The sequence below is a fragment of the Macaca mulatta genome, chromosome 9 (genome assembly GCF_049350105.2).
Source record: "Macaca mulatta isolate MMU2019108-1 chromosome 9, T2T-MMU8v2.0, whole genome shotgun sequence".
Taxonomy (NCBI): Eukaryota; Metazoa; Chordata; class Mammalia; order Primates; family Cercopithecidae; genus Macaca; species Macaca mulatta.
Window position 1 is genome coordinate 75,311,124 of NC_133414.1, and position 25,699 is coordinate 75,336,822.

Sequence of the window (25,699 nt, forward strand, 5' to 3'; positions counted from 1 at the left end):
CCTTAATCCAATCTGACTGGTGTTCTTATAAGAAGACATTAGGACACGCAGACACACTCCAGGGGTACATATGTACACAGAAACCACCACGCAAAGAGGCAGAAAGAGGGTAGCCATCTGCAGGCCAAGAAGCAAGGCCTCTGAAGGAATCAAGGTGTCAACACTTTGATCTGGGACTCCAACACTGTGAGAAAATAAATCTTTGTTGTTTAAGCCATCTAGTCTCTGAAATTGTTAAGAATGCTCTAGCTAACTAATATTGAACTTATTCATAATCATATATTATTCTGCATTATTTATTTCTGTCACACTTTAAAAAAAAATAATGTAACTATAGTTGGATTAAACATTTTACCAATATTGAATTAAAAAGAACAATGGCATGCTTCTTTTTGCCTATGAAATAATAAAATATTTTTACTTTTATGTTTCCTTTCTATACTTCACTAGAGCCATTAGGTCAATCCTTCTTGTATGTGTGGTGAAACTTAACACACAGTCAAAGGTAAAATCCACTGTGACTTACACCTCTGATGCATCAAGCCCACATTCTTGGTATCAATCCAATGCAATGACATTAAGCTAAATATCCTCTCAACAAAAGCATGTAAACAGAATACTTAGGATTTTAATTACTATCAATAATAGGTGTTTAGATATAGGAATTAGTTTATGGTTCTATAAAAATTATATCCATCTATCTTTTAGCTAAATGCATGTTTTGGCATTCCAGCTCCTTATGAATCACATCCCTTGTGTTTACAGATTCATTATATAGGCTTATCAGTGTTCAAAATGTCCATCATTTTAAAACACTCTGAAAGACATTGGCTATCATCCTAAGTTAAATTTCTCTTTCTTGCAGAAATGGTTTTAAAACACCTGAATTTGAATTTGTGATGTCAAAACTGGATTTTTTAGTAAAGAAACTGAAAAAAAGTTTTATTTAACCTCATTGCTCTTTTCTGTGACTTTTTTACTTGAGTTCTGAAGCACTCTTAATATAAAAATGAGCCATTTGGGCCAGGTACAATGATTCACACCTATAATCCTAGCACTTTGGGAGACTAAAGCAGGGGGATCACTTGAAGCCAAAAATTCAAGACCAATCTGGGCAACATACAGAGACCCTGTCTCTACAACAAATAAATTAGCCAGGTATGGCACGGTATGACTGTAGTCCTAGCTACTCAGGAGATGGAGGAAGGAGGACTCTTTGAGCCCAGCAGTTCAAGGCTGGAGTGAGCTATGATCACACCACTACATTCCAGCCTAGGCAACAGAGCGAGAGAGAGTGTCTCAAAAAATATATATAATAATAAATAAATAAAATTATTTGTGTGGTTTTTTTTTTTTTTTTTTGGTATGTGTTTTTTCTAGCCTACTTGTGGCCTCTTCAAAAACAGAAACAAGCTGGGCACCGTGGCTCACGCCTGCAATTCCAGCACTTTGGGAGGCCGAGGTGGGTGGATCACAAAGTCAAGAGATCAAGACCGTCCTGTCCAACATGGTGAAACCCCGTCTCTACTAAAAACACAAAAATTATCTGGGCATGGTGGCACATGCCTATAGTCTCAGCTACTTGGGAAGCTGAGGCAGGAGAATCACTTGAACCCGGGAGGCAGAGGTTGCAGTGAGCAGAGATCGCACCACTGCACTCCAGCCTAGCAACAGAGTGAGACTCTGTCTCAAAACAAACAAACAAACAAAAGAAACAGAAACCCCAAAAAAATATCTTTTTCTATAATCTTGTTTTTCCATTCTCATTCTCAATGTGCTGCCAAATCAGAGAAGGGCATTCCTTTGGTCCCATATTTTGTTAATATTGTACTGCAAGGTATCTATGTCCAGCAACAAAAATAGCCATCTTTTAGGCACATATTCAAGGAGGTCATTTTCTTCCATTTATTTTTCTTTTTGTAGAGACAAGGTTTCAAACTACTGGAATCAAGCGATCCTCCTGACTTAGCCTCTCAAAATGCTGGGATTACAGGCATGAGTCACAATGCCAGCCTTTTTCCATTTCTTTCAAGTCAAAAATCACATTAAGCGCTTCCACAAATTTTTTAAAAACTGGCAACATAACCAAAAGTGTTCATTAAGAAAGCATCAATGATCAAACTTAAGCAAGTCACACCCCTTTTTAGCAGTGTTATATACATGCTGTGCAGGATATTGAGCAGATAAGAACTTTTCACTTTCATTAGTAAGCAGTTCAGACCAAACGAAATTTACCAAAATTTACATTTGTACTGTACATCAAATAAATCTAGAATTGTACTTGGACAAGATATCAACAATATTTGTTTTTGTTGCCTATGGTTTCATTAAAATCTTCAAGAACATGATTTGACATATCAAAATACCTAAGAGCTTTGGGGACATTTTCTTGTTGACATAATTTGTCATATAACTTGATATACGAAAGTATGATTACTAGTAAGATCTCACATAGTAAGTTACCCAAAACTTCAAATTCCTTTTATTACCTTGCAAAAGACAAGAACAAATAAACCATTACTAGAATACATTGTTAGAATGAATGTGAAATATTGTGGCCGGGCGCGGTGGCTCAAGCCTGTAATCCCAGCACTTTGGGAGGCCGAGACGGGCGGATCACGAGGTCAGGAGTTCGAGACCATCCTGGCTAACACGGTGAAACCCCATCTCTACTAAAAAATACAAAAAACTAGCCGGGCGAGGTGGCGGCGCCTGTAATCCCAGCTACTCGGGAGGCTAAGGCAGGAGAATGGCGGGAACCCGGGAGGCGGAGCTTGCAGTGAGCTGAGATCCGGCCACTGCGCTCCAGCCTGGGAGACAGAGCGAGACTCCGTCTCAAAAAAAAAAGAATGAATGTGAAATACTGTAAAAAGTGCAAAAGAATAAAAGTAGGCAATGACTGCTTTATTATGAGACCAATATCAGGGAGAAAGCTGAGGGAGAACTTAATTATATAATAATAAACTTTTAGAAGGCAGAAACTGATGAAGATCCTCAAGAAAGGAGACAATCAGTGAACAGCTAATAGCCTCCCTGTATTAGTTCATTTTCACACTATGGTAAAGAACTGCCTGAGACTGGGTTATTTATTTATTTATTTATTTTTATCTTTTTTTTTTTTTGAGACAGAGTCTCGCTCTGTCGCCCAGGCTGGAGTGCAGTGGCGCGATCTCCACTCACTGCAAGCTCCGCCCCCGGGTTCATGCCATTCTCCTGCCTCAGCCTCCCGAGTAGCTGGGACTACAGGCGCCCGCCACCGCGCCCGGCTAATTTTTCGTATTTTTAGTAGAGACGGGGTTTCACAGTGTGAGCCAGGATGGTCTCGATCTCCTGACCTCGTGATCCGCCCGTCTCAGCCTCCCAAAGTGTTGGGATTACAGGCGTGCGCCACCGCGCCCGGCCAGAGGCTGGGTAATTTATAAAGAAAAAAAGGCCACGGCGGGCGGATCACGAGGTCAGGAGATCCAGACCATACTGGCTAACACGGTGAAACTCCATCTCTACAAAACATAGAAAAAATTAGCCAGGCATGGTGGCGGGCGCCTGTAGTCCCAGCTACTCGGGAGGCTGAGGCAGGAGAATGGCGTGAACCCGGGAGGCAGAGCTTGCAGTGATCCAAGATCGTGCCACTGCACTCCAGCCTGGGATACAGAGTGAGACTTCGTCTCAAAAAAAAAAGAAAAAAGGTTTAATTGACTCACAGTTTAGCATGGCTGGAAAGGCCTCTGAAAACTTATAATCATGGCAGAAGGCAAAGAAGAAGAAAGGCACCTTCTTTACAAGGCAGCAAGAATGAGAAATGCTGAGCAAAGGGGTAAGAGCCCCTTATAAAGCCATCAGATCTTGTGAGAACTCACTCACTATCACGAGAACAACATGAAGGAAACTGCCCCCATGAGTCAATTACCTCCACCTGGTCTCTCCCTTGGCATGTGGGGATTATAGGTATTACAATTCAAGATGAGATTTGGGTGGGGACACAAAGCCTAACCATATCACCTCCAGTTCTAGTAGGAGAAGAGACTGAAAACTGCAAAATGCAAAACGTGCCTTTATAAATTAAGGCTTTAGTAAATTATCCTTTTTTTTTTTTTTTTTTTGAGATGGAGTCTCACTCTGTTGCCCAGGCTGGAGTGCAGTGGCATGATCTTGGCTCACTGCAACCTCTACTGCCCAGGTTCAAGCTATTCTCTGCCTCAGTCTCCCAAGTAGCTGGGATGACAGGCATATGCCACCACACCTGGCTAATTTTTGTACTTTTTTAGTAGAGACGGGTTTTCACCATGTTGGTCAGGCTGATCTGGATCTCCAGACCTCAAGTGATCTGTCCACCTCCAGCTTCCCAAAGTGCTGGGATTACAGGCGTGAGCCACCGCGCCTGGCCGTAAATCATCCTTTTTCTATTACTCTGGAAGTTCATAAAGTGACCACCTGGATGTTTTACCAAAAACAATACAAATCAATTGACCAACAGAAAGACTCAGGCCACTTCATATTAACGACCACCTTAAAGATTCATTTTTACAAAAGATTTGAAAACTATGATTAAATCTGAGCTTGGAAGTATGTGGAATAATCATACTATATGTCTAAATCAACTAAGAGTTACTTGAAAAGAAATCATTCTGGATTTTGTCAATTTTCCACTTTTCCAGTTCTTGAAGTTAATTAGAATTCAAAGGGAATGCATTAATCAATAAAAAAGAAAAAGAAATCTAGTATAGCAGAAATGACACATGATTGCAATGAGCAGAAATTTGAGCTAGCTTCAAACTGCAAAAGTAAGAACGAGTGGTATGTAAAACTTGTTCATATCTTTCAAAGCTGGAAGATTAAGAAGATCACTAACTCTCTCAATCAAGATTAGGTTAAACTGGTAACTCAAAGAGTATATGCCTAACGAGTTTATTCAATTACTCATTGGAAGATATGGGAATAGAGACAGATATACAGATATATTAAAGATATACCCCGGTATAGATATAACGATGTATATACATATCTACCAACATATCTGTCTATACATAGATATTCAGGTATGAACATATGCATATATATTTATGTATATAGATATCTATATATAATACAGAGCAATTTCTACTATCTTGTGGCAGAAACGTCCTTTCTAAGGAGGACATGCAGGAAATGAAGAAGCCATAAAGTTTAATTACATTAAAAACTTTGAAAGTTACATGAAGAACTAAGGCACCGTACAAGACACTGTAAGAGTTAATGTACACATGACAAAAAATAAATACTTTCAACTTATAAAAAGGAATACTATCTATAAAATATGAAGAATTTCTATAAATCTGTAACATATGAAAAATTATAAAATGATAGTGAAAGGAAACAAGTAATTTAAGAAGAAATGCAAATGAACAATAAACATATCAAAAGTTCAAGCTTACCAACAGCCAAAGAAATAGCAATTAAAGTAACTTTTGATTAGATGTGCAATGACTACTAAAATCCCAATTCAAATGAACAAAACTATATTCTACAGCAACACAATATAAATGGAAACAATTATGCAAAATAGACATGGGTCTAGAATCATTTTGAATCCTTTTAACTTTTAAAATAAGTAACCAACCTGAGCCACTTTAATTGAGTTCTGGGTAGAGCCACCAGCATGATACTCGACTTTGAATTTTTTCACGAGTTCATCAAACCTATAAGGAAATCACAGTAGAAAAGAGTAAGTTACCTTCTGTGAGTTGCCACAATGTAAACTTTTCTGAGCAGAAGAGTATTAAAACACAAATAGTAAAATGTTTTAATTGTTTAAGTATATTGAATAAATGAATTGAAGTATCTTATAACAAAAATACTGAATTTCCACATTTAAGAAATGTTTTCCATAAGTGTACAACTATAAGAACTTAAGAATTTAAAACACAGACTGTCCATAATTAGCCATTAAACTAAACAGAAAGTAAAAGTAATAATTAATAGATTGCCAAATGGAGGTCACATGTGGCAAATTGGTTAAGTCAAAATCAGAATCCCAGTCTCAGAACTACTTGTTACTACAAACATACAGAAATCAGTGTGTATTTCTCCTCATTCCAGACAACTAAGAGAGTTTTCTATAGAAACTAAACAAAATTTCACTTAATGTTACCCTTGGAATCAGTTCAAGAAGTATGAAAATTATAAGACCTTACACTTCAAAAGAGATGATGAAGCATATGTTCATTTCCTCTTCCACATCTTACTAAATGTCAAAAAATATATTTTATATATAAAAATAAACAAAAGTATAACAGCACTGCCTGTAAAGCAAGGAAAGAAAGATGCCACAAACAGACCTATCTAATTATATGAAAAGATGCAGCTAGAGAATGACACAGTTTCTATGCACTAACTTAACAATTATTGAAAAATTTTTGAAAAATAAATAGTTGGATGGATTACCTGAGCAATCAAAATATGCATGGGTAAAAACTAAGATAAAAATAGAGAAGTTGAAATTTTTAAAAATACCAAAAAAGTAGACAGAAAATATAAGAGATTAAAAATATGAGATAAAAATTAAAAGGTGCAGAGAATTTATTAGGTGGTCCGAGATCTATTTAACAGGAAATACAGAAAGGGAAAATAAACATTATGAAGAGTAAGAGAGAAATGTTGGGGGGAAAAAAGGTGAAACATAAATATGGTCAGATTTTTCCAAACATCAAACAGTTTTACAAGGGATTAGGGACTAGGACCCCATACTTGGACACATTTTGTGTAATCTCTCATATTAAGATAAAACCCTAAAAGCATATAAAATGAAAAATAATAATTACCTTAAAAGGAATAAAAATCAGACTAATACTAAACTTCTCAAAGAATACCAGATGCTAAAAATATAATGGAGTAACGAACGTATTCTATGCTGAGAAGGGAGGAAATTTTTGAAACTAGAAATTTTCAATATGCACTCAAATTATCAGGTTAATAAGGCAAAGCAATATTTAATAATCCTTTATCCTATGTGGAAAAAATTACTAAGGAGATGTGCCAAACTCTCCCCCCAAAAAAACAGAAGAAAGATGGAATGAGGTTAAAAGAAAAGGAGGGTGATATACGACTTTGAAAAAGAAAGCCATAAAAAAGTTAAAAGTGCCCATCATACATTATTGCAAGCAAAATTCTCCCTTTTATGGAGAAGACTCCATAAATATCTCAAATGTTAAAAATCAAGTTTTTAAAAAGGTTTTAAATATATTGTTGAAGTCATAAAGTCAATCAATAAAAAAATCAAACCAAAGCAAATATAAGGAAGAATAAAAAGGCAAAACAGTGTAAGTGCACTACATTCTTCATCTTCCAGTATAGAGTTCACAGACATTGTATAAACTTAATTAAAAATAAGCATAAATTCATTATTTAGATTTATAATGTTAAGCTAAAAACATTACCTTTTCTTTTTTTTTTTTGAGACAGAATCTTCCTTTGTCACCCAGGCTGGAGTGCAGTGGCGCAAACATAGCTCAATGCAGCCCCCATCTCCTGGGCTCAAAGGATCCTCCCACCTCAGTCCCCCAAATAGCTGGGAATACAGGTATGCGCCACCATACTTGGCTAATTTTTTTTGTATTTTATTTTGTAGAAACGGGCTTCACCATGTTGCCCGGGCAGATATCAAACTCCTGAGCTCAGGCGATCCTCCCACCTCAGCCTCCTAAAGTGCTAGGATTACAGGTGTGAGCCATGGAACCAGGGCCTAAAAACATTAACTTTTAACAGTATTTGCATCTCTATGGAGTTGATATAAAAGGATTTTTTTTTTTTTTACTGGTGTTTATAGTTTACTTTCGTTTTTTATAAATTTCTCTAGGATAATTTAAAAAAATGTGCAAAATTTAAGAAGTGTCTGTGTAACTACTACTCAGGTTAAGGAAAAAAAACACTGAACTGACTTAGAAAATTCAGTATCTTATATATATCTCTCATATATAATATATACATATATACACACACACACACACACAAACACACACACTCTGTCTCTCTACAAGTGTCCTTACCCTGTTGTTCTTCACGAGTACTTTGGCCGTTCTTGGTTCTTTGCACTTCATATAAATTTACAACTAGTTGTCAAACTCCAAAAACCAACTTGTTAGGGTTTTTTTTTTTTTGAGACTGAGTCTTGCTCTGTCGCCAGACTGGAGTGCACTGGCGCAATCTTGGCTCACTGCAACCTCCAACTCCCTCGTTCAAGCAATACTCCTGCCTCAGCCTCCCAAGTAGCTGGGACTACAGGCGCATCCCACCATGTCCATCTAATTTTTCTATTTTTAGTAGAGACGGGGTTTCACTATGTTGGCCAGGATGGTCTCCATCTCTTGACCTCATGATCCACCCACCTCAGCTTCCCAAAGTGCTGGGATTATAGGCGTAAGCCACCGTGCCCAAATTGTTAGAAAATTAGTGATTGCACTAATTTTCTATATCTATGCTGGGAAAAGTGATATATTTCCAATATTACATCATCTAATCAATGGTTACAGTATCTCTCAAAGTTTCATGTTTGCCACAAAGCCCCCACATGTTTTATTCTGATCACTACTTCATACTTCATATGTTTTAATACTATTATGATATTGTTTAAACTTAATTTTTATTTGTGGCTGATATTTATAAACATTCTTTATATCCATTTTTTCAGCCAAGTTTCTAATATTTAATTAACTCCAAAGATTTATGTGTTTTTAACAAATTAAACATAATTATCATTTGTGAATAAGGACAATTTTTTCCTTCCCTTTCTTGCGTTAGTACAAAGACTACAAGCTCTAGGATAATATAAATAGAGAATAAACAATAGTAGGTGGAAATGGGCAAATTTAGTCTTGTTCTGAATTTTGGCCTGAAAAATCCTGATGAATAGCAGAATTAGTCGATTTTCCAAAATTAGAAGTCTTCAAATAAGCATTTAATTTTCTACCTTGATGTAGTTTTAACTATGCGTATATGTTGCTTCTATTAAAGTATTAAGCATTTTTAAATGTTACAGATTTAAAATAGATTTATGTCTATGGTATTTTCCATGTTATTTCAAATGAGAAATGTTAATTTACAAAAACTTATGTGCAATATAATCCTTTTTTGTGTAAACAAAATTATCCAATATACATGTCTACTGAAAAGAACCTGGAAGAATACAACCAAAGTATTAACAGTAGTTATCGCCAAATTAGGAACAATTATGGCTCTTTTATACATCTGTTTAAATTGTGCAATAAGCATATAAACTGTTTTGTAATGAAAAATCAACTTCATTTTATAACAAAAGAACATAGCAATTTTCCATACAATTATTTTAAAAGAATTATATATAGAACAAAGCTGGATAAAAAGCAAGAGCAGAGAAAGAAGTGATTCTGAACAAAAAAGGCAGAGAAAGTTTAACATCTGAATTGAAATTTGACATTTAAGGGAAAAAAAAATATTCAGGGTTGAGGGTGAAACAATAAACATGGCGTATTCAGAAAAACCAGTTAAACACAAACAAAATGCAGGTCAAAATCAAAGTAGTAAAAATTGACAAAGAAAAGGTAGTAACTATCAGGCTAATAAGTGTAGACATTATTCTAAAGGCTACTAGAAATTATTAAACTCTATTTAGCAATAGTGCGGAAAGAGCACTTTTTAAAAATGGTAACACTACAGGACAGAGTAAAGAGAAGCAGACCACCTGCCTTTAGAATAGCTCATATGAAAGACCAGATAGAGAGACGAGACCAAACTAAGGAATCATTCTGAAGTTGAAGATATAGGATGTGATAAAGAAGTGTAACATGTGGAAGAGGGATGATAATTCTGAGGTTGCTAGTTTGGATAACGAGTTGGATGGTGTTAGAAAAGAAATACAGGAGAGCAGAAAATCTTAAGAAGGGAAAGGAACTCCTAAGTAGCCAACTAACAAACCAAGAAATATTTATCTTCAGGGAACTGATTGTACTGTGGCAAGACTAACAGGTGTTTAAGGATGAAAGAGTTTATGGTATCATTACATTTTATGGGAAACTTCTATATATTTTCCTTACAGGACTTTTTCCATAGGGAATAAAGTATGGGAATTTTAGGAATTTATAGATTCCTTCTTACTTTCTCCTTTTGGTTGACATTCTTTGCCTGAATGGGGTGGCCATATAAACACCTCAATCAAAAGCCTGACAGAATTGGAAGGACAGTACCTGATCCATTTTTCTACCACAAGCCTACTATAGTAATTATCATTGGAAGAAATTTAATAAACCTTGTAATATTATAATTATTTATACGTTACATTATTACAGGAAAAAATTATAACTTATAAAGATATGAATATAGTAATATTAAACAAATGTACAAAATAACACTAAAAATAAGAGAAGCAAATTAAGATAAAGTTGAAAGAACACAAAATGTAAGACATAAACATTTATAGTTTATAAAAGCTGAAATATAATATGGGATGTCCTTATAATTGTTCAACAAAATGATCCATAAATTCATTCAATGTAATTATTTTGTCTTTAAAAATTAATATACTGTCCTCCCACCTGTCTAAAACACAGGTCTAGGATGTCTGTTGGACTTTTTCTTTTCAAGAGTGATGGTGTTCGTTACCGATCCACACTTCATACACCCCTCTCCTTTTTTTCAGTCTCTTAAACCTCCCCGCTACCTCTGCTCTCCAAATGTACAGACAAAGCAGCAGAATGAATACTGGAATATCATGTTTATAACTCCGCTTATAAGAGACTTGAATTCTTACTATGTTCTGTCTCCTCGCAATTCTGAAGGTACATCTTATTTGTGACTTTAATTGTATCTGTTGTTTTGAGGAAGATGAGAAAGTTTAGATTCATTATCCTCTAAGTCCAGTTTAAATGGCTTTTGATGGTATAAGTGGCAGGCTAAAAACTGGAAGATCAACACAGTAATCAAGGATATATTAAGACCATGTAAAATAAAAATAGAAATATGTAGAATTAAATACCTTGTTGTTGGAAACTGAATTACTTTTAAATAAAAGGCAACTATTGTCAGTTATATTTAGGATGCATCTAGAAAATGTATCCTGAAAAGCTAGAAAAACAATAGAAAAAGTGAAGAGAACAATAAGGAATACAAAAGGGAGAGAAGAAATTTTAAAACACAAATAGCACTGTAATTTCTATTGTGTCTTTTTTCTCCTTACCTAACATGAAGAAATAAAAAAGATTCCATGATTATACCCTTCAACACAGCATCCTATATGAATAAAAGTACTTATAAATAAGAAATAAGAAGAATTATGAACAGGAAAATGTCCACAAAACCAACACTTTACAATTTCTAGTTCTATCTAAGGGCAATTGCTTTCCATTTTCACAGAAACTAAAGCGACTAAGTTATTTCAAACTCAGGGGGAAGGGGGAGTGGGAGGGAAGGAGAGAGAGGGAACAAGCATATGAGATTGTGCATGTGCTCAGCATATTATCAGGAGAAGAAGACCTCACGTTGTGTTAACATCAGCACAGCGTAAAAACATTAACAATTTTTGAACATTTCATAGATTGACATATGAAGAATAGGACATGTGATTAAAATCTTTACAATGAAATTCCAAAAATTTAACTTCCTTAAGAAAGCATTCATAACTGCCAAGTAGAATTCGAAGTTCTTCCTTAAACTTCTCATCTAAACAAATAATAAGTTAAAAACATAAGTAATTCTAAACAGGTTATACTTAAGATTAAATGTTAATAGAACAACACAGGCAAGGGAATCGACAGGCAAACTGTAAAATTCAAAGCTTTGAAATCTTTTACTGCAAATGTTTGGTGAGGTTTTAAAAAACTCAAATGTCAGTTTGTTAAAAGCCAAACTAACATTTTCCACATGTGTTTATATTTAAGCATATTTTTACAAGATGGAAAACGTAACAGTTATTCAAAACTAAGGTTAAGCTATTAGTTCATAAGGATTATAATTTGAAGACATTTCTTGAACCTCCAATTTTATTTTCTTTGATAAGAAAGCAATTTTAAGCATGTATTGCTTAGATAAGCCCTTATTCAACTCTAACATGTTTAAAGGTTTAATTATTCCCATTTATAACTCTGAACGTGAAGATCATTGTTCCTAAGATAATCAAATATACTGCTGAAAAGCACTTCGTATATAAGTATAGATTATTAAAATAAAATGAATTATTCCTAAATTTAGATGCATGATACGTGCATTAGGTTTCTACCCACTGTAAGAACACAACAAAATTTCACTAAACCAATTTATGATTTTCATTAAATAGTAACTGATTGACATTTAGTTTTAAATCACAAAAAGAAAAAGTTATATGTAAGAAAAAGAAAAATACTGCAGGACAGTGGTTCTCAAAATTAGATGGGTAATCTCATGGTAAACCTAGAGCATCACCCACACGTCCACAGACAGGTACTTCCAAAACACAAATTATATACTCCAACTCCCTTACTGGTTTGCTTTCAGCTGTTATTTCTACCAGAGTCCATGGTTTATAATGGGTCTGAGTTTCTCTGATCATAGAAATATTCCAGAAACATATGTAATAGATATGGAGAGAGAGTAGTTAAGCAATAACTAGCTAATCATTTCTCTCTACCAAACTTCAAAAATATCACTCATCAGAAATACTCAAACATCTAAAATCTCTTATCAAAACATAACATATGGAACTTCCGATTCTGGGTAGCATATACTGCATCACAGCCAACGTTCGTACTGATGACACCTAGGAAGGCCATATAAATCATAAGTCACATTGTTAATGGTACCAAAGAGCTCTGAAGCAACAAGCACAAAGTGGACAAATTTCCAGAGAGGTGAGACCTGTTCACAGGGGCAGGCCAGAACTAGCAGTTTTTTGTTTCACCTGCCAACATTTGCAGCCAGAAGCATGAAGACAGAGAAACAAAATTTGACATTTCCCAAACCTAAAACACAGAGCTAGTTTGCCCCAAAACACATTTGCTGAATTCTGAAGCTGAATGCTAAGTTAAAGAGGTTAACCAAAATAGTTCCAAAAGCAGAAAGTTCTCTGAGTCTAGCAGTGCTTACAAAAGACAGGACAAGAAAAGAGCAACTAAAAACATAATAGACAAGAAATTAAAGCCCTAAAAGGAGTGGAGAATAAAAATAAGGATCCATGGCACATTTCCACTGGGGTTTGGGGGGAAGGATATACTTATACTGGTTACATGTGAAACCTCAAAATTCACACTTTGTGCTTAGCAGAAGATAACGATAAGGAAGGGGGCAATAGGGGGAAAACAGCAGGGAATTTAGCAATTACATAAGGCTGAAGTAATAACATTGGAAACTGAAAACCTAAAACAAAAGATCATTTCCCCTTTGACATAATTGCCAAATTTTGAAGGCAGACAGAAATTAAGCTAGACACCTCTGAATTAAGCTGGAAACCTCTGAGGTCAGTTTGGTACCCTCATTCTGGTGGGCTGTTTCAGAGCTGAGACCACTGGTCTCAATTTAAAGTCCTAGAGGTTCAGGCTCTAGGAATAGAAGCAAACAGGCTTGACTGAACTATCAACACTGAAAAATCAACTTTGACCTAGCTTAACCCTTAATTTTTATTAAGGTAATATGCTCTCCCCTCACTCCGTATCAGCCTCATACAGAAAAGAGTGAACACTCTGGTAGAAGATACAATCTGAAGAATCTACAATTTGTATATACAGTATTGGTAAATAATAATAAACTGAAAGTTATAACAAGAGGTAAAATAATTTGACTAAAATGCAAGAAAGAAAAAAGCAAGAGAAGAGTATCTGCCTACTACTTAGACCCAGACATGGTTATAGTCACAGGAAGTATGTGCAGAGCTGGGAAAATAAAGCTCCAATTCTCTGGCTGGATTACCAAAGCAGAGAGCTGCAGGGAACCACAAACTACTAGGACTCTTCAGACAACTAGAAAAAGTGAAAAGACTCAGCAAAGAAACAGAAGATAAAGAAGATAAAATAAAAATATTAGAACTTTAAAATTCAATAACTAGAAATTTAAAAATAACCAGATGGGCTTAATAGTAAAATGAAGAAGACTGTTAAGAATCAGTATAGTTAAAAATAAATCAATAAAAGTTTTCCAATCTGCAGGACAGAAAAAGGATTTTTTTAAAAAAATGAAAAAAGACTCAGACCTATAAGACAATACTAAAAGATCTAAATTTGTGCATGAGAAACAGAAGAAAAAAAGTGCAGTGCAGAAAAAGAAAATTGAAAAAATAATGACTTGACCAGGCATGGTGGCTCACAACTATAATCTCAGCACTTTGAGAGGTCAAAGCAGGAGGACTGCTTGAACCCACGAGTTTGAAACCAGCCTGGGCAACATAATGAGATCCTACTTCTACAAAAAAATAAAAATAGCCAGGCATAGTGATGCATGCCTGTAGTCCCAGCTACTCAGGAGGTTGAGGCAGGAGGATCACTTCAGTCCAAGAATTTGAAGCTGTAGTGAACTAAGATTATGCCACTGCACCGCCTGAACCACAAAGCAAGACCCTGCTTCTAAAAAAGGAAAAGGAAAGAAAGAAAAAAAATGGCTTTAAAATTTCCAAATTTGATTAATGATATACTCTTAACAGATTCAAGCTCAGAAACTCCACACAGGATAAGCAAACACAAAATCCACACTCATACACAAGAGAAGAACACAGAGAGTGGAACCAAGGGATACACCAAAATTTAAGTGGAGAAGGTACCAGCAAAGAGGGATGGAAACAGCCCACCTGTCAGAAAAAAGAGCTAAGGGAGGGGAAAAGCTGTGGGGGTAAAGGAGGAAGAAAGGAGCAGAGGAAGGAGGGAAGGGGATAGATCCAACATGGCCAAATTCCTCACTACAGACATATAAGATCAATTTGATATCAATATATAATTTCCTATAGTGGAGTCATCAGGACAGGCAACATTCCTCAATGGTTAGAAGCAAAGGCTCTGGTGTCAGATAGACCTAGCTTTAATTCCATATTCATCTAATTGTATGACATGGGGCAAGTACGGCTGGCCCTCCATATCCATAAGTTCCACATCCATGGATTCAACCAACCATAAATTGAAAATATTTGGAAAATATGTACTGAATATGTAAATAGTGTTTTTTCCTTGACATTATTCCCTAAACAACAGAGTATAACAACTACTTACACAGCATTTACATTATATTAGGTATTATAAGTAATCTAGAAATGATTTAAAGTACATAGGAGGATATGCATATGTTATATACAAATACCACAGAATTTTATATCAAGTACTTGAGAATCCTTGGATTTTGGTATCTGAGGAAGTTCCTGGAACCAATCCCCCATGAATACCAAAGGACAACTGTACTTTAAGTTCTCTGAGATTAGGTTTCCTCATTTGTAAAACATAGCATTAAAGACTATTTCTTTTTGTGTTCCACAATATTTAAGCATAATGCCTGATGGATAATGGGTACACAGAAAAAAAATTGATGAATGAATGGTTGAATGAACAAACTAAAGAAGGATTAAATGAGAATTGCTGCTGCTATTGTTCTTGGATTTTTAAGAACATGTACACTACCAACCTATACAAATTTTAACAAAACTAGATTTTCCTTGAATATTTTAAAAATAATTAAATATTGATTTGGTTTGTGCTTGTATCCTGTTACAAGCACAATTTTATCGATTGTAAAAAAGAATTTCTATTCTCTGATGAAATTCTTTATCTTGTATCCCTGTTACCTACTGCTTTTGAGAGAAATCTCATTCTAAGACATAAATTTTCGATTAACACAGATATGATGTTACCCAGCAAGAAATAACAAAATCAAATTTCTAAACAAGTGAGATGAAATAAGGTGCCTGTACTTGCTTCCCTTGAGAGATTGTGTGTGTGTATAGCACACTATTCCACTCTTTCATTTCATTTACCTTGAACGTAGTAAGCCCTCAATAAATGCCATCAACTAAGTTTATAATTGTGGAAAAATAACTTAGTTACTGATTTGGCAGAAAATCAATTGGGCTACCACCTAAAAAAAAAAAGAAGTAAATGACCGACATCTTTAATATTTTTAATTAAAACTTCCCAACACTTGGAAGACACTTGATACAAAGCATTCTCAATCCCCACTGTGCTAAGTAATGAAGAACAGAATCTATTCAATAACCCACTAAACAATTAACCAAATGTTACAGCTATACAAAACAAATACGAATCACATAACAATGTAAATTCAAAAGTATATAGACATACAATATTATTTTTACATTACTGTTAATACAATTCTCATTTTGACAATACTTTCTTTTTTGAGACAGAGTTTCACTCTTGTTGCCCAGGCTGGAGTGCAATGGCGTGAACTCAGCTCACTGCAACCTCCGCCTCCCGGGTTCAAGCGATTCTCCTGCCTCAGCCTCCCTAGTAGCTGCGATTACAGCCACCAGCCACCACACCCAGCTAATTTTTTAAATATTTTTAGTAGAGACGGTGTTTCACTCTGTTGGCCAGGCGGGTCTCGAACTCCTGACCTCCAGCGATCCACCCGTCTCAGCCTCCCAAAGTGCTGGGATTACAGGCATGAGCCACAGCACCCAGCTTGATATTTTAAAAGTAAGGATTTTGAAAATTTATCAGTGTAGAAGGTTTATCTTATGCATGCCTTTCTAGAAAAAAAAATTAAAACCAAAGCGTTTAGATACTGGAGATATTTTCTTTCATCTTCCAAATACTACAAACAAAGATTCCAATAAAGAAAACCACAAGTTTGCTGAAGTTTAAAACATCTGGGCAATATCTTAAGATACTCATTTTTAAGAGCTCCATATTAAAGAATAGCCTGAAGGGTAGATGATAAATCTGCTCTAAAACTGAAAGTGTGTTTTTAATTCTATTGAATATAAACAGGTTTTTTTCTTTTTTTTCTTAAGTGGGGGAACTATAATCCAGATGCAAAGTGCTGAAAGACAAAATATTCCATAAAAGGAAACTTTAAAAATACAGACTAGCATTCAATTTTAAGATAATCACAAGAATATGTTTTTACTGAGATATTAACAACTGTAAGTGTCAATAATCCTTTTGTAACTGCTAACTGAAAAATATACAGGTGATTATCTCATTATTGTATTTCATATCTTCTGAACAGGTTATAAATATACTTTTGTAAAGATGTCCCCAGCTGTAAACTCTCATAAGCTAAACAAAAAACTGAAGATGCATCTTTATTATGCATAAAGTTAATACTAATGCAAAAGTATGTTTCATTAACAATATCATTTGCCAAAATATACATTATAGAGAAATGATATCAAGGCATGGTACATGAGATCCTTAAACTCATATTTTCCACAGAATTTAAAATAAAACTGCCTGTCATGCTTATGAATTTGAAGAAATTATTCCGGTTTGTTTTTTTTTTTTTTTTTTTTAAACAAAAACTCACACTAGACTCAGTAAAATGAGGAATACAAATTCCTTTCCTTTTTTTGAGACAGGGTCTCCCTTTGTAATGGAGGCTGGAGTGCAGTGGCATGATTTGGGCTCACTGCAACCTCCGCCTCCCAGGCTCAAGCCAACCTCCCACCTCAGTGCCATGAGTAGCTGGGACCATAGGCATGCAGCACTACGACCAGCTAATTTTAAAATATGTATTTTTGTTAGAGGCGAGGTTTTGCCATGTTGCTCAGGCTGGTTTTGAACTCCTGGACTCAAGTGAGCCACCCACCTTGGCCTCCCAAAGTGCTGAGATTATAGGCATAAGCCACTGTGCCCAGCCTGGAATATAAATTCGTTCCAGTACAAACTGGATTTCAAAAGTAAATCACTCTGAGAAAACCATCAACAGTCCATTTGAAAGCAAAAACAGGCCAGGGGTGGTGGCTCATGCCTATAATCCTAGCACTTTGGGAGGCGAAGGTGGGCTGATTGCCTGAGCTCAGGAGTTTGAAACCAGCCCAGGGAACATAGTGAAACCCCATCTCTACTAAAATACAAAAAATTAGCCAGGCATGGTGGTCCCACCTGTAATTACTCAGGAGGCTGAGGTGGAAGAATCGCTTGAACCCGGGAGGTAGAGGTTGCAGTGAGCCAAGATCATGCCACTGCACCCCAGCCTGGTCAACAGAACAAGACTTCAACTCAAAAAAAAAAAAAAAGCAAACAAAAAAAGAAAAGAAAAGAAAGCAAAAACAAGCAAACAAACAAGGTAAAAATGCAAAGCCCTGAATTCCAAAGTCATTCAGTTACTATAGGAGAAAAGTGTTGCAGGATAAGGGTATACGACACACTCTGCTGATGTTTAATTGCAGGTGAACCTCTTTTATAACACTTCAAACATTTACATTACATTATGAAGACAACTAACTTTTCTAAATTTGAGTATTTTTAGTATTTTCTAAATGCAAGAACTTTAAAATGCTAATAAAGGATAGTCAACCCAATGCATAACTGGTTTCTGATCAGACATCTATTATTCTTTTAGAAGAAGATGAGGGTCAGAAAGCTTTCTTTGTAAAAGGCCAGGTAGTAAACAGTTTGGGCTCCATGGGTAATGAGAAAAAAACCAAGGACATTATTTAGGTACTTATAAAACAAAAAGCTTTTACTGACAAATTTAGGAATATTAATAGTAATAATTTGTTTTGTTTATCAGGTTTAGTAATGAGAACAATGTAATTCTTTTAGGGGAAATAACATTTCATTTAATTGGTGTTTAAAGTTACTTTTTTTTTTTTTTTTTTTTTGAGATGGAGTCTCATTCTGTCACCCGGGCTGGAGTGCAGTGATGCAATCTCAGCTCACCACAACCTCCACCTCCCGGGTTCAAGCAATTCTTCTGCCTTAGCCTCCCGAGCAACTGGGACTACAGGCGCACGCCACCACACCCAGCTAACTTTTGTATTTTTAGTAGAGATGGTGATTAACCATATTGGCCAGACTGGTCTTGAACTCCTGCCCTCATGATCCACCCACGTCAGCCTCCTAAAGTGTTGGGATTACAGGTGTGAGACACTGTGCCCAGCCAAAGTTACTGTTATCTATCAAAATTGATCACAAATATCCATCTGTTAACACTGATCTATAATAATTTCGCATATTTCAACTTTGAGTGTCTCCACATACAAATGGATACTCCCAAATGCTGATATAAATCCAATAGCATATGATTTAAATTAAGCATATTTATCACTTAGAAAGCATTTATAGAATTCTGTCAGAGCTTTTTCTTGATATTTCCCGTTTAGCATGTAGACTGTAGATTAATCACTTCTACTGCAACATAAGGTAGAAGCTCCTCGATTGCAGTGTTAGATGGATTTTGAAATAAAGAAGTTATCTCTGCCCTGGCATCGATATTGCTAAAACTATAGTTTGAGCCCACAAACATCTGCTACAAATGTGTGTGGAAACAGAAGTATCACTTTTTGTTTTAACTTTTGACAGAATAGGACATTGTATATAAAGCAGCTTGACATTACTTGTGATTCCAACTAATTAGCTGCTGTAAAATAACTTTACCATAGTATAAGTTTTACATATAAGCACTGGTATGCCTCAAAATTAAGAAACCATATAAAGGCTGCTCACACCTGTAATCCCAGCACTATGTGAAGCGAAAGTGAGTGGATAGCTTGACATTAGGAGTTTGAGATCAGGCTGGCCAACATGGTGAAATCCTGTCTCTACTAAAAATACAAAAAGCTTAGCTGGGCATGATGGCATAAGGCTGTAGTCCCAGCTACTTGGGAGGCTGAGGTAGGAGAATTGCTTGAACCAGGGAGGTGGAGGTTGCAGCGAGCCAAGATAGCACCACTGCACTCCAGCCTGCGTGACAGAGTGAAACCCTGTTGAGAAAAGAGAAAAGAGAAAAAGAAGAAGAAAAAGAAGAAGGAGGAGGAGGAAGAGGAGGAGGAGGAGGAGGAAAGAAGGAAGAAAGAAGGAAGAAGGAAGAAGAAAGAAGAAGAAACAACAATAATATCAGTATCATTAGAAACAATGTAGTAGCCAGGGGCATGATGGCCCACACCTATAATCCCAATACTTTGGGAGTTTGAGGCAGGAGGATCACTTGAGGCCAGGAGTTCAAGACCAACCTGGAGAACATAGCAAGATCCTGTTTCTACAAAAAAAAAAAAAAAAAAAGAAGAAGAAGAAAGAAGAGAAACAATATAAAGTATTCAGTAAAAGCTAATTTTCAAAGCCATTTCATGTGCAATAACAGTAGCTGATAGAGCTTCTCCTTGTTTAGAAAAATTTGAATCTTGACCATGAGCTCAAACAACTGCAGCAATCAAACCGATGGGCAGTCAGGCAAGTCAAATATCCAGCTTAAATTTCTGATAAAAACTTACAGAACTATCTCTTCATACAGCAAATGAAGTTCACTGTTGATAATACTGGTTCAATAATAAATGATATTCAAATAATAAATAATAGATTCAAATATTGTCTACAAAATAGCTGCTAATAAATAATACAATGAATAGCCATAGGCTTTACAACCTTATATTTTCACAAACTTTGTAGATTTCTCCAATTAACCCTTTTTTCTGATCCATATACATATATATTTAAAATATATATGGAGCAAAAAAGTTAATTGGAGAAATCTACAAAGTTTATAAGTATATATAATACATATTTTAATATTTTATATATATATATATTTTTTTTTTTTTGGAGACAGAGTCTCGCTGTGTTGCCCAGGCTGGAGTGCAGTGGCATAATCTCTGCTCACTGTATCCTCTACCTCCCAGATTCAAGCAATTCTCCTGCCTCAGCCTCCTAAAGTAGCTGGAATTACAGGCATATGCCACCACACCCCGCTAATTTTTGTTCTGTTTTGTTTTTTGGTTTTTTTTTTAGTAGAGATGGGGTTTCACCATGTTGGTTAGCCTGGTCTCGAACTCCTGACTTCAAGTGATCTGCCCACCTCAGCCTCCCAAGTGCTGGGATTACAGGCATGAGCCACTGTGCCCAGCCTCCACATATATTTTTACTACTATCAGTAGCAACACATCTTAACAGATTCTACTTCAGATTATGCTGAATTAGTGTTTTCTGAAATTTTTTGAAAATATTCACGTCTGCAGATGTTTCATCGACTTTTCATGAAAGCTAATTTTTCAGTCACTTCAAACTCAGCATTGGCTCTTTGAATAAACAACCGATCAGTGTCAGTAACATCTGTTGGTTCATCAGAGCCAAGTAAAACCACTATCTTCTTTAATTGACTACTGATGTTACACCCAATGTCCTCAATTCACTTTTTTTTTTTAATTTTAGAGAAGGGGTCTTGCTGTGCTCCCCAGGCTGAACTCAAACTCCTGGGATCAAATGGATCCTCCCATCTCAGCCTCCCAAGAAGCTAGGACTACAAGTGCACACCACCATGCCTGGCTAATGTCCTCAATTCTGGTTTTTTTGTTTTGGGTGTTTTGTTTTGTTTTGTTTTGTTTTGTTTTGGTAGAGATGGGGTCTTGCCATCTTGTCCAGGCTGAATTTAAACTCCTGGGCTCAAGTGGATCCTCCCACCTTCACCTCTCAAAGTGCTGAGATTATAGGCATAAACCACCACACTTGGCCTAAAATCCTCAATACTCTTTTTATTTTTATTTTTGTAAAGATAGGGTCTCACTATGTTGCCCCGGCTAGTCTTGAACTCCTAGGCTCATGTGATCCTCTTGCTTCAGCCTCCCAAAATGCTGGGGTTACAGGTGTGAGCCACTGCAACTAGCCTAATGTCCTCAATTCTTAAAGCAATGATGTTCACCAAATGGCTAATGACATTTTTTTAAATTTTTTTTTCTGAAAATATTCTTTAGCTGCTACAATGAAACACAACTTAACTAACTTACCATTAGTAAATAGCTCTCCTTGCTTTGCTAAAAAATGGGCCACTTAAAACCTTACATTAAGTCCAGCCTCTTTTTCAGTATGACAGTGAGTGAGAGAAAAAGTGAGTGCATGAAAAATTCTGCTGTTATAACATATTATGTTTTAAATTTTTGAATTTTTATGAGAATTATGTTCCTATGAATTTGGAATACTGTAAGTGCTCAGCCCGGTAATGGCAATATATATTCTATTTCTTTAGTAGGGCATAATAAACCTAAAGCTTTACCATCTAATTGGATAAAATAATCCCCAGTCCACTGTGCTTTAAAACCATGAGATTTTCTCCTTTTCTTGTTTTGACATATAGGTATGCCCTAGTAACAAAAAAAAAAAAAAAAAAAAAAGTGTTACAGCACAGCAATACATATGGCACTTGAAACACTGTTGAATTATAACTGAATTACTGAGATGTGTAGAATGCCAAGCAGCAGTGTGAAGCAATGAAAATGCCAACTCCAATCTCTGTTGCAACGACTCAATTCTGCCATAGTGGTGGGAAGGCAGCCATAGACAATACATAAAGGAATATGCATCGGTGTCTTCTAATAAACTTTAATCATGAACACTAAACTTTGAATTTCACATAACATTCATGTGTCATAAAATATGTTTTCTTCTCCCAAACATTAAAACATATAAAAACCTTTCTTAACTTCCAGGCCATGAAGAACAAGAGGTGGGACAAATTTAGCCCACAGCTCATAGTTTGCCAACCCCTACTTTAAATAACTCACTTATTCACTTGGGCACAGTTCACCCTATGGTAACATGTGAATAAATTAATGATTATTATACCTATCTACTACAGAGAGCTACAATACAGCTCACCAAAGATAATGTGAACAGGTTCTGAAACTGGAAAACAAATAATTAGTGTTAAATTTGTTCTTAAATTGTTTTTCAAAAACCAAGTCTGTTTCACACTCAATATACTATGCTAGGCAGTGTGGAGAATATTATGAAGCAAAAAACACAGTCCATATCTTCCATTTTCTATGAGCTTACAATGCAAGTTAGAAAACAAAACATAACCTAAAGTGATACTGAATAGTAAATAGCAGATGTTGTAAATCCAACTCCATAAATATAATACAACACTCAACTTTTACCTAGTGCGATACACAAAGTTATGCACTTCAGAAACTTACTATGCCCACACAAAATACAAACACTTCACCCACAAACTCGTTTAATAAAATGTATATTTCTGCAAACAACCTTTCCTGGAGCTTGTTCTGTAACAATCAGTACCAACAGTCTATTGCCTTTTAGTGGCTACATAGCTTTCCATTGGGTAGCTACAACATAGTCTCTAGAATAAACATTTCGGTTATGTCTAGTTTTTTGGCTTTTATAGGTAATATGGAAATAAACATCTTTATACATATAGTTCGTGGATTAAAGAATACTTAAGGGCCGGGTGCGGTAGCTCACGCCTGTAATCTCAACACTTTGGGAGGCCGAGGCAGGCGGATCACGAGGTCAGGAGATCAAGATCATCCTGGCTAACACGGAGAAACCCCGTCTCTACTAAAAATACAAAAAAAATTAGCCCGGCGTGATGGTGGGTGCCTGTAGTTCCAGCTACTCGGGAGGCTGAGGCAGGAGAGTGGCGTGAACCTGGGAGGCAGAGCTTGCAGTGAGCCGAGATCGCGCCATTGCACTCCAGCCTGGGCGACAGAGCAAGACTCCATCTCAAAAAAAAAAAGGAAAAAAAAAAAAAAAAGAATACTTAAAATTTTGATAAATAATGTAAACGTCTCCTTCAAAGAGATTGTGGCAATTTATATCCTTACGATAGCTTATAAAAGTGCCTATTCTCTATAACTTTGCCCATACTACTTATTACTGATTTTTAAAATACTTGCCAATTTATTAGCAGGCTTATTTTGAATTCCTCATGAGAGGATGAACATCCTTTCATATGTTTTACTGCCATTAATATTAATTTTTCTAGCATCATCTGTTCACAAACATTGCTCATTTTTAATACATAATTATTTCCTTCTTATTGACTTTTAGAAACTCACTACATATTAAAGAAGTAGGCCTTGGACTTTGATGTAATTGGTATTAAATAATTTTTTAACAAGTTTGTAATTTGTCTTCTGATTTTATGCAAATTTCTTGCCATGCATAAAAAAAATTTTTTGTATGGTCCTCTATCCATCTGAAGAATCTTTTTTTAAAAACAACTGTAGGGTTAGGGTAAGGGAAAAACTGCAAATGAAACCCAAAGAAAGTGAAAAAAGGAGCTTAATATGTAGAAATAGAAAACATACATCATGATCTACATAGAAACAACAAAGCCAAAGTTAGTTCTTTGAAACGCTAATAAAGAACTCTTACAAAGAAGGCACAAATAATCACTAGCAGAAATGATAGGTCATATACATATTTAAAAATTACAGAAAGATCCTATAGGGAAAAAATTATGCTAACACATTTTAACACTTAGACAAAATGTACAAATACTTAGAAAAAAAATTTTAACAAAGCTGATTTAACAAGTGAAAGAAAATCTAAAAAGTCCTTTAACTATTTTTTTTAATGGAACATTCCTACGAAGAAAACTCCAGGCTTCCAGGGCATCACCAGTGAATTTCACCAAACATGTAAGAAATAAAACCAACAGAAGTAAAACCAATCACAGACAAAATCTTCTAAAAACTAAAAAAAGGGAGGAACACCAAAAAGAGGGTTCATATTAAAATGAAGAACATTGGTTCATCAAAGACACTATTTAAAGAATGAAAGAGCAAATCCAAAAAGGTATATACCAACCAAAAAGTGTCATAGCCCTCAGTACAGAGACTTTTCATTTTAAAAGAAAAAAATTTTTTTTGTTTTTTTTGAGACAGAGTCTTGCTCTTGTCACGCAGTCTGGAGTGCAATAAAGTGATCTTGGCTCACTGCCACCTCTGCTTCCCAGGTTCAAGCGATTCTCCCACCTCAGCCTCCCAAGAAGCTGGGATTACAGGCACATGCCACCACGCCTGGCTAATTTTTGTATTTTTAGTAGAAACGGGGTTTCACCATGTTGATCAGGCTGTTCTCAAACTCCTGACTTCAGGTGATCTGCCCGCGTTGGCCTCCCAAAGTGCTGGGATTACAGGTGTGAGCCACTACATCCAACCAAATTCATTAAAAATTCTTAAACAGGCCGGACGTGGTGGCTTGCACATGAATCCCAGAACTTTGGGAGGCCGAGGTGGGCAGATTACCTGAGGTCAGGGGTTCGCGATCAGCCTGGCCAACATGGTGAAACCCCAGTTCTTTCAAAAAATACAAAAATCAGCCGGGCATGATGGCATGCACCTGTAGCCCCAGCTGCTGGGGAGGCTGAGGTGGGAGAATCACTTGAACCCGGGAGGTGGAGGCTGCCGTGAGTCGAGATCATACCACTGCACTACAGCCTGAGCAACAGAGCAACACTCTGTCTCAAAAATAAATACATAAATAAATATAAAATAAAAAATTCTTAAACACCGAATAGAAAACTGGGTAACAAAACTTAAGTAATTCACAAAGAAGTATATCTAATTGATCAACATATGAATACATTTTTAAAAGCTTAACTTTATTAGTGGTCATGGTCAAGGAAATACAATTAAAATTACAATGATATACCACTGCCCACTTACCAGTATAACTAAACAGTTGTTTGAAGACGGAAAATAACAGTGGAAAAACTGGAACTCCCATTTCTGCTGTTCTAAAGATAACATTTTGGGCCGGGGGTGGTGGCTCACGCCTGTAATTCCAGCACTTTGGGAGGCCAAGGCAGGCAGATCACCTGAAGTCAGGAG

The 25,699-nt window shown here is 35.9% G+C and overlaps 1 protein-coding gene across 6 annotated transcripts in view; it reads right to left on the bottom strand.

The window, feature by feature from the left end:
• ADK (adenosine kinase) overlaps positions 1-25,699 on the bottom strand; it is a 564,565-nt gene that overhangs the window by 402,283 nt on the left and 136,583 nt on the right. For all 6 annotated transcript variants that reach the window (XM_028853392.2, XM_028853391.2, XM_077945182.1 and 3 more), the window contains 1 exon segment: positions 5,597-5,675. In XM_028853392.2, the coding sequence (XP_028709225.1) occupies positions 5,597-5,675 (79 nt within the window).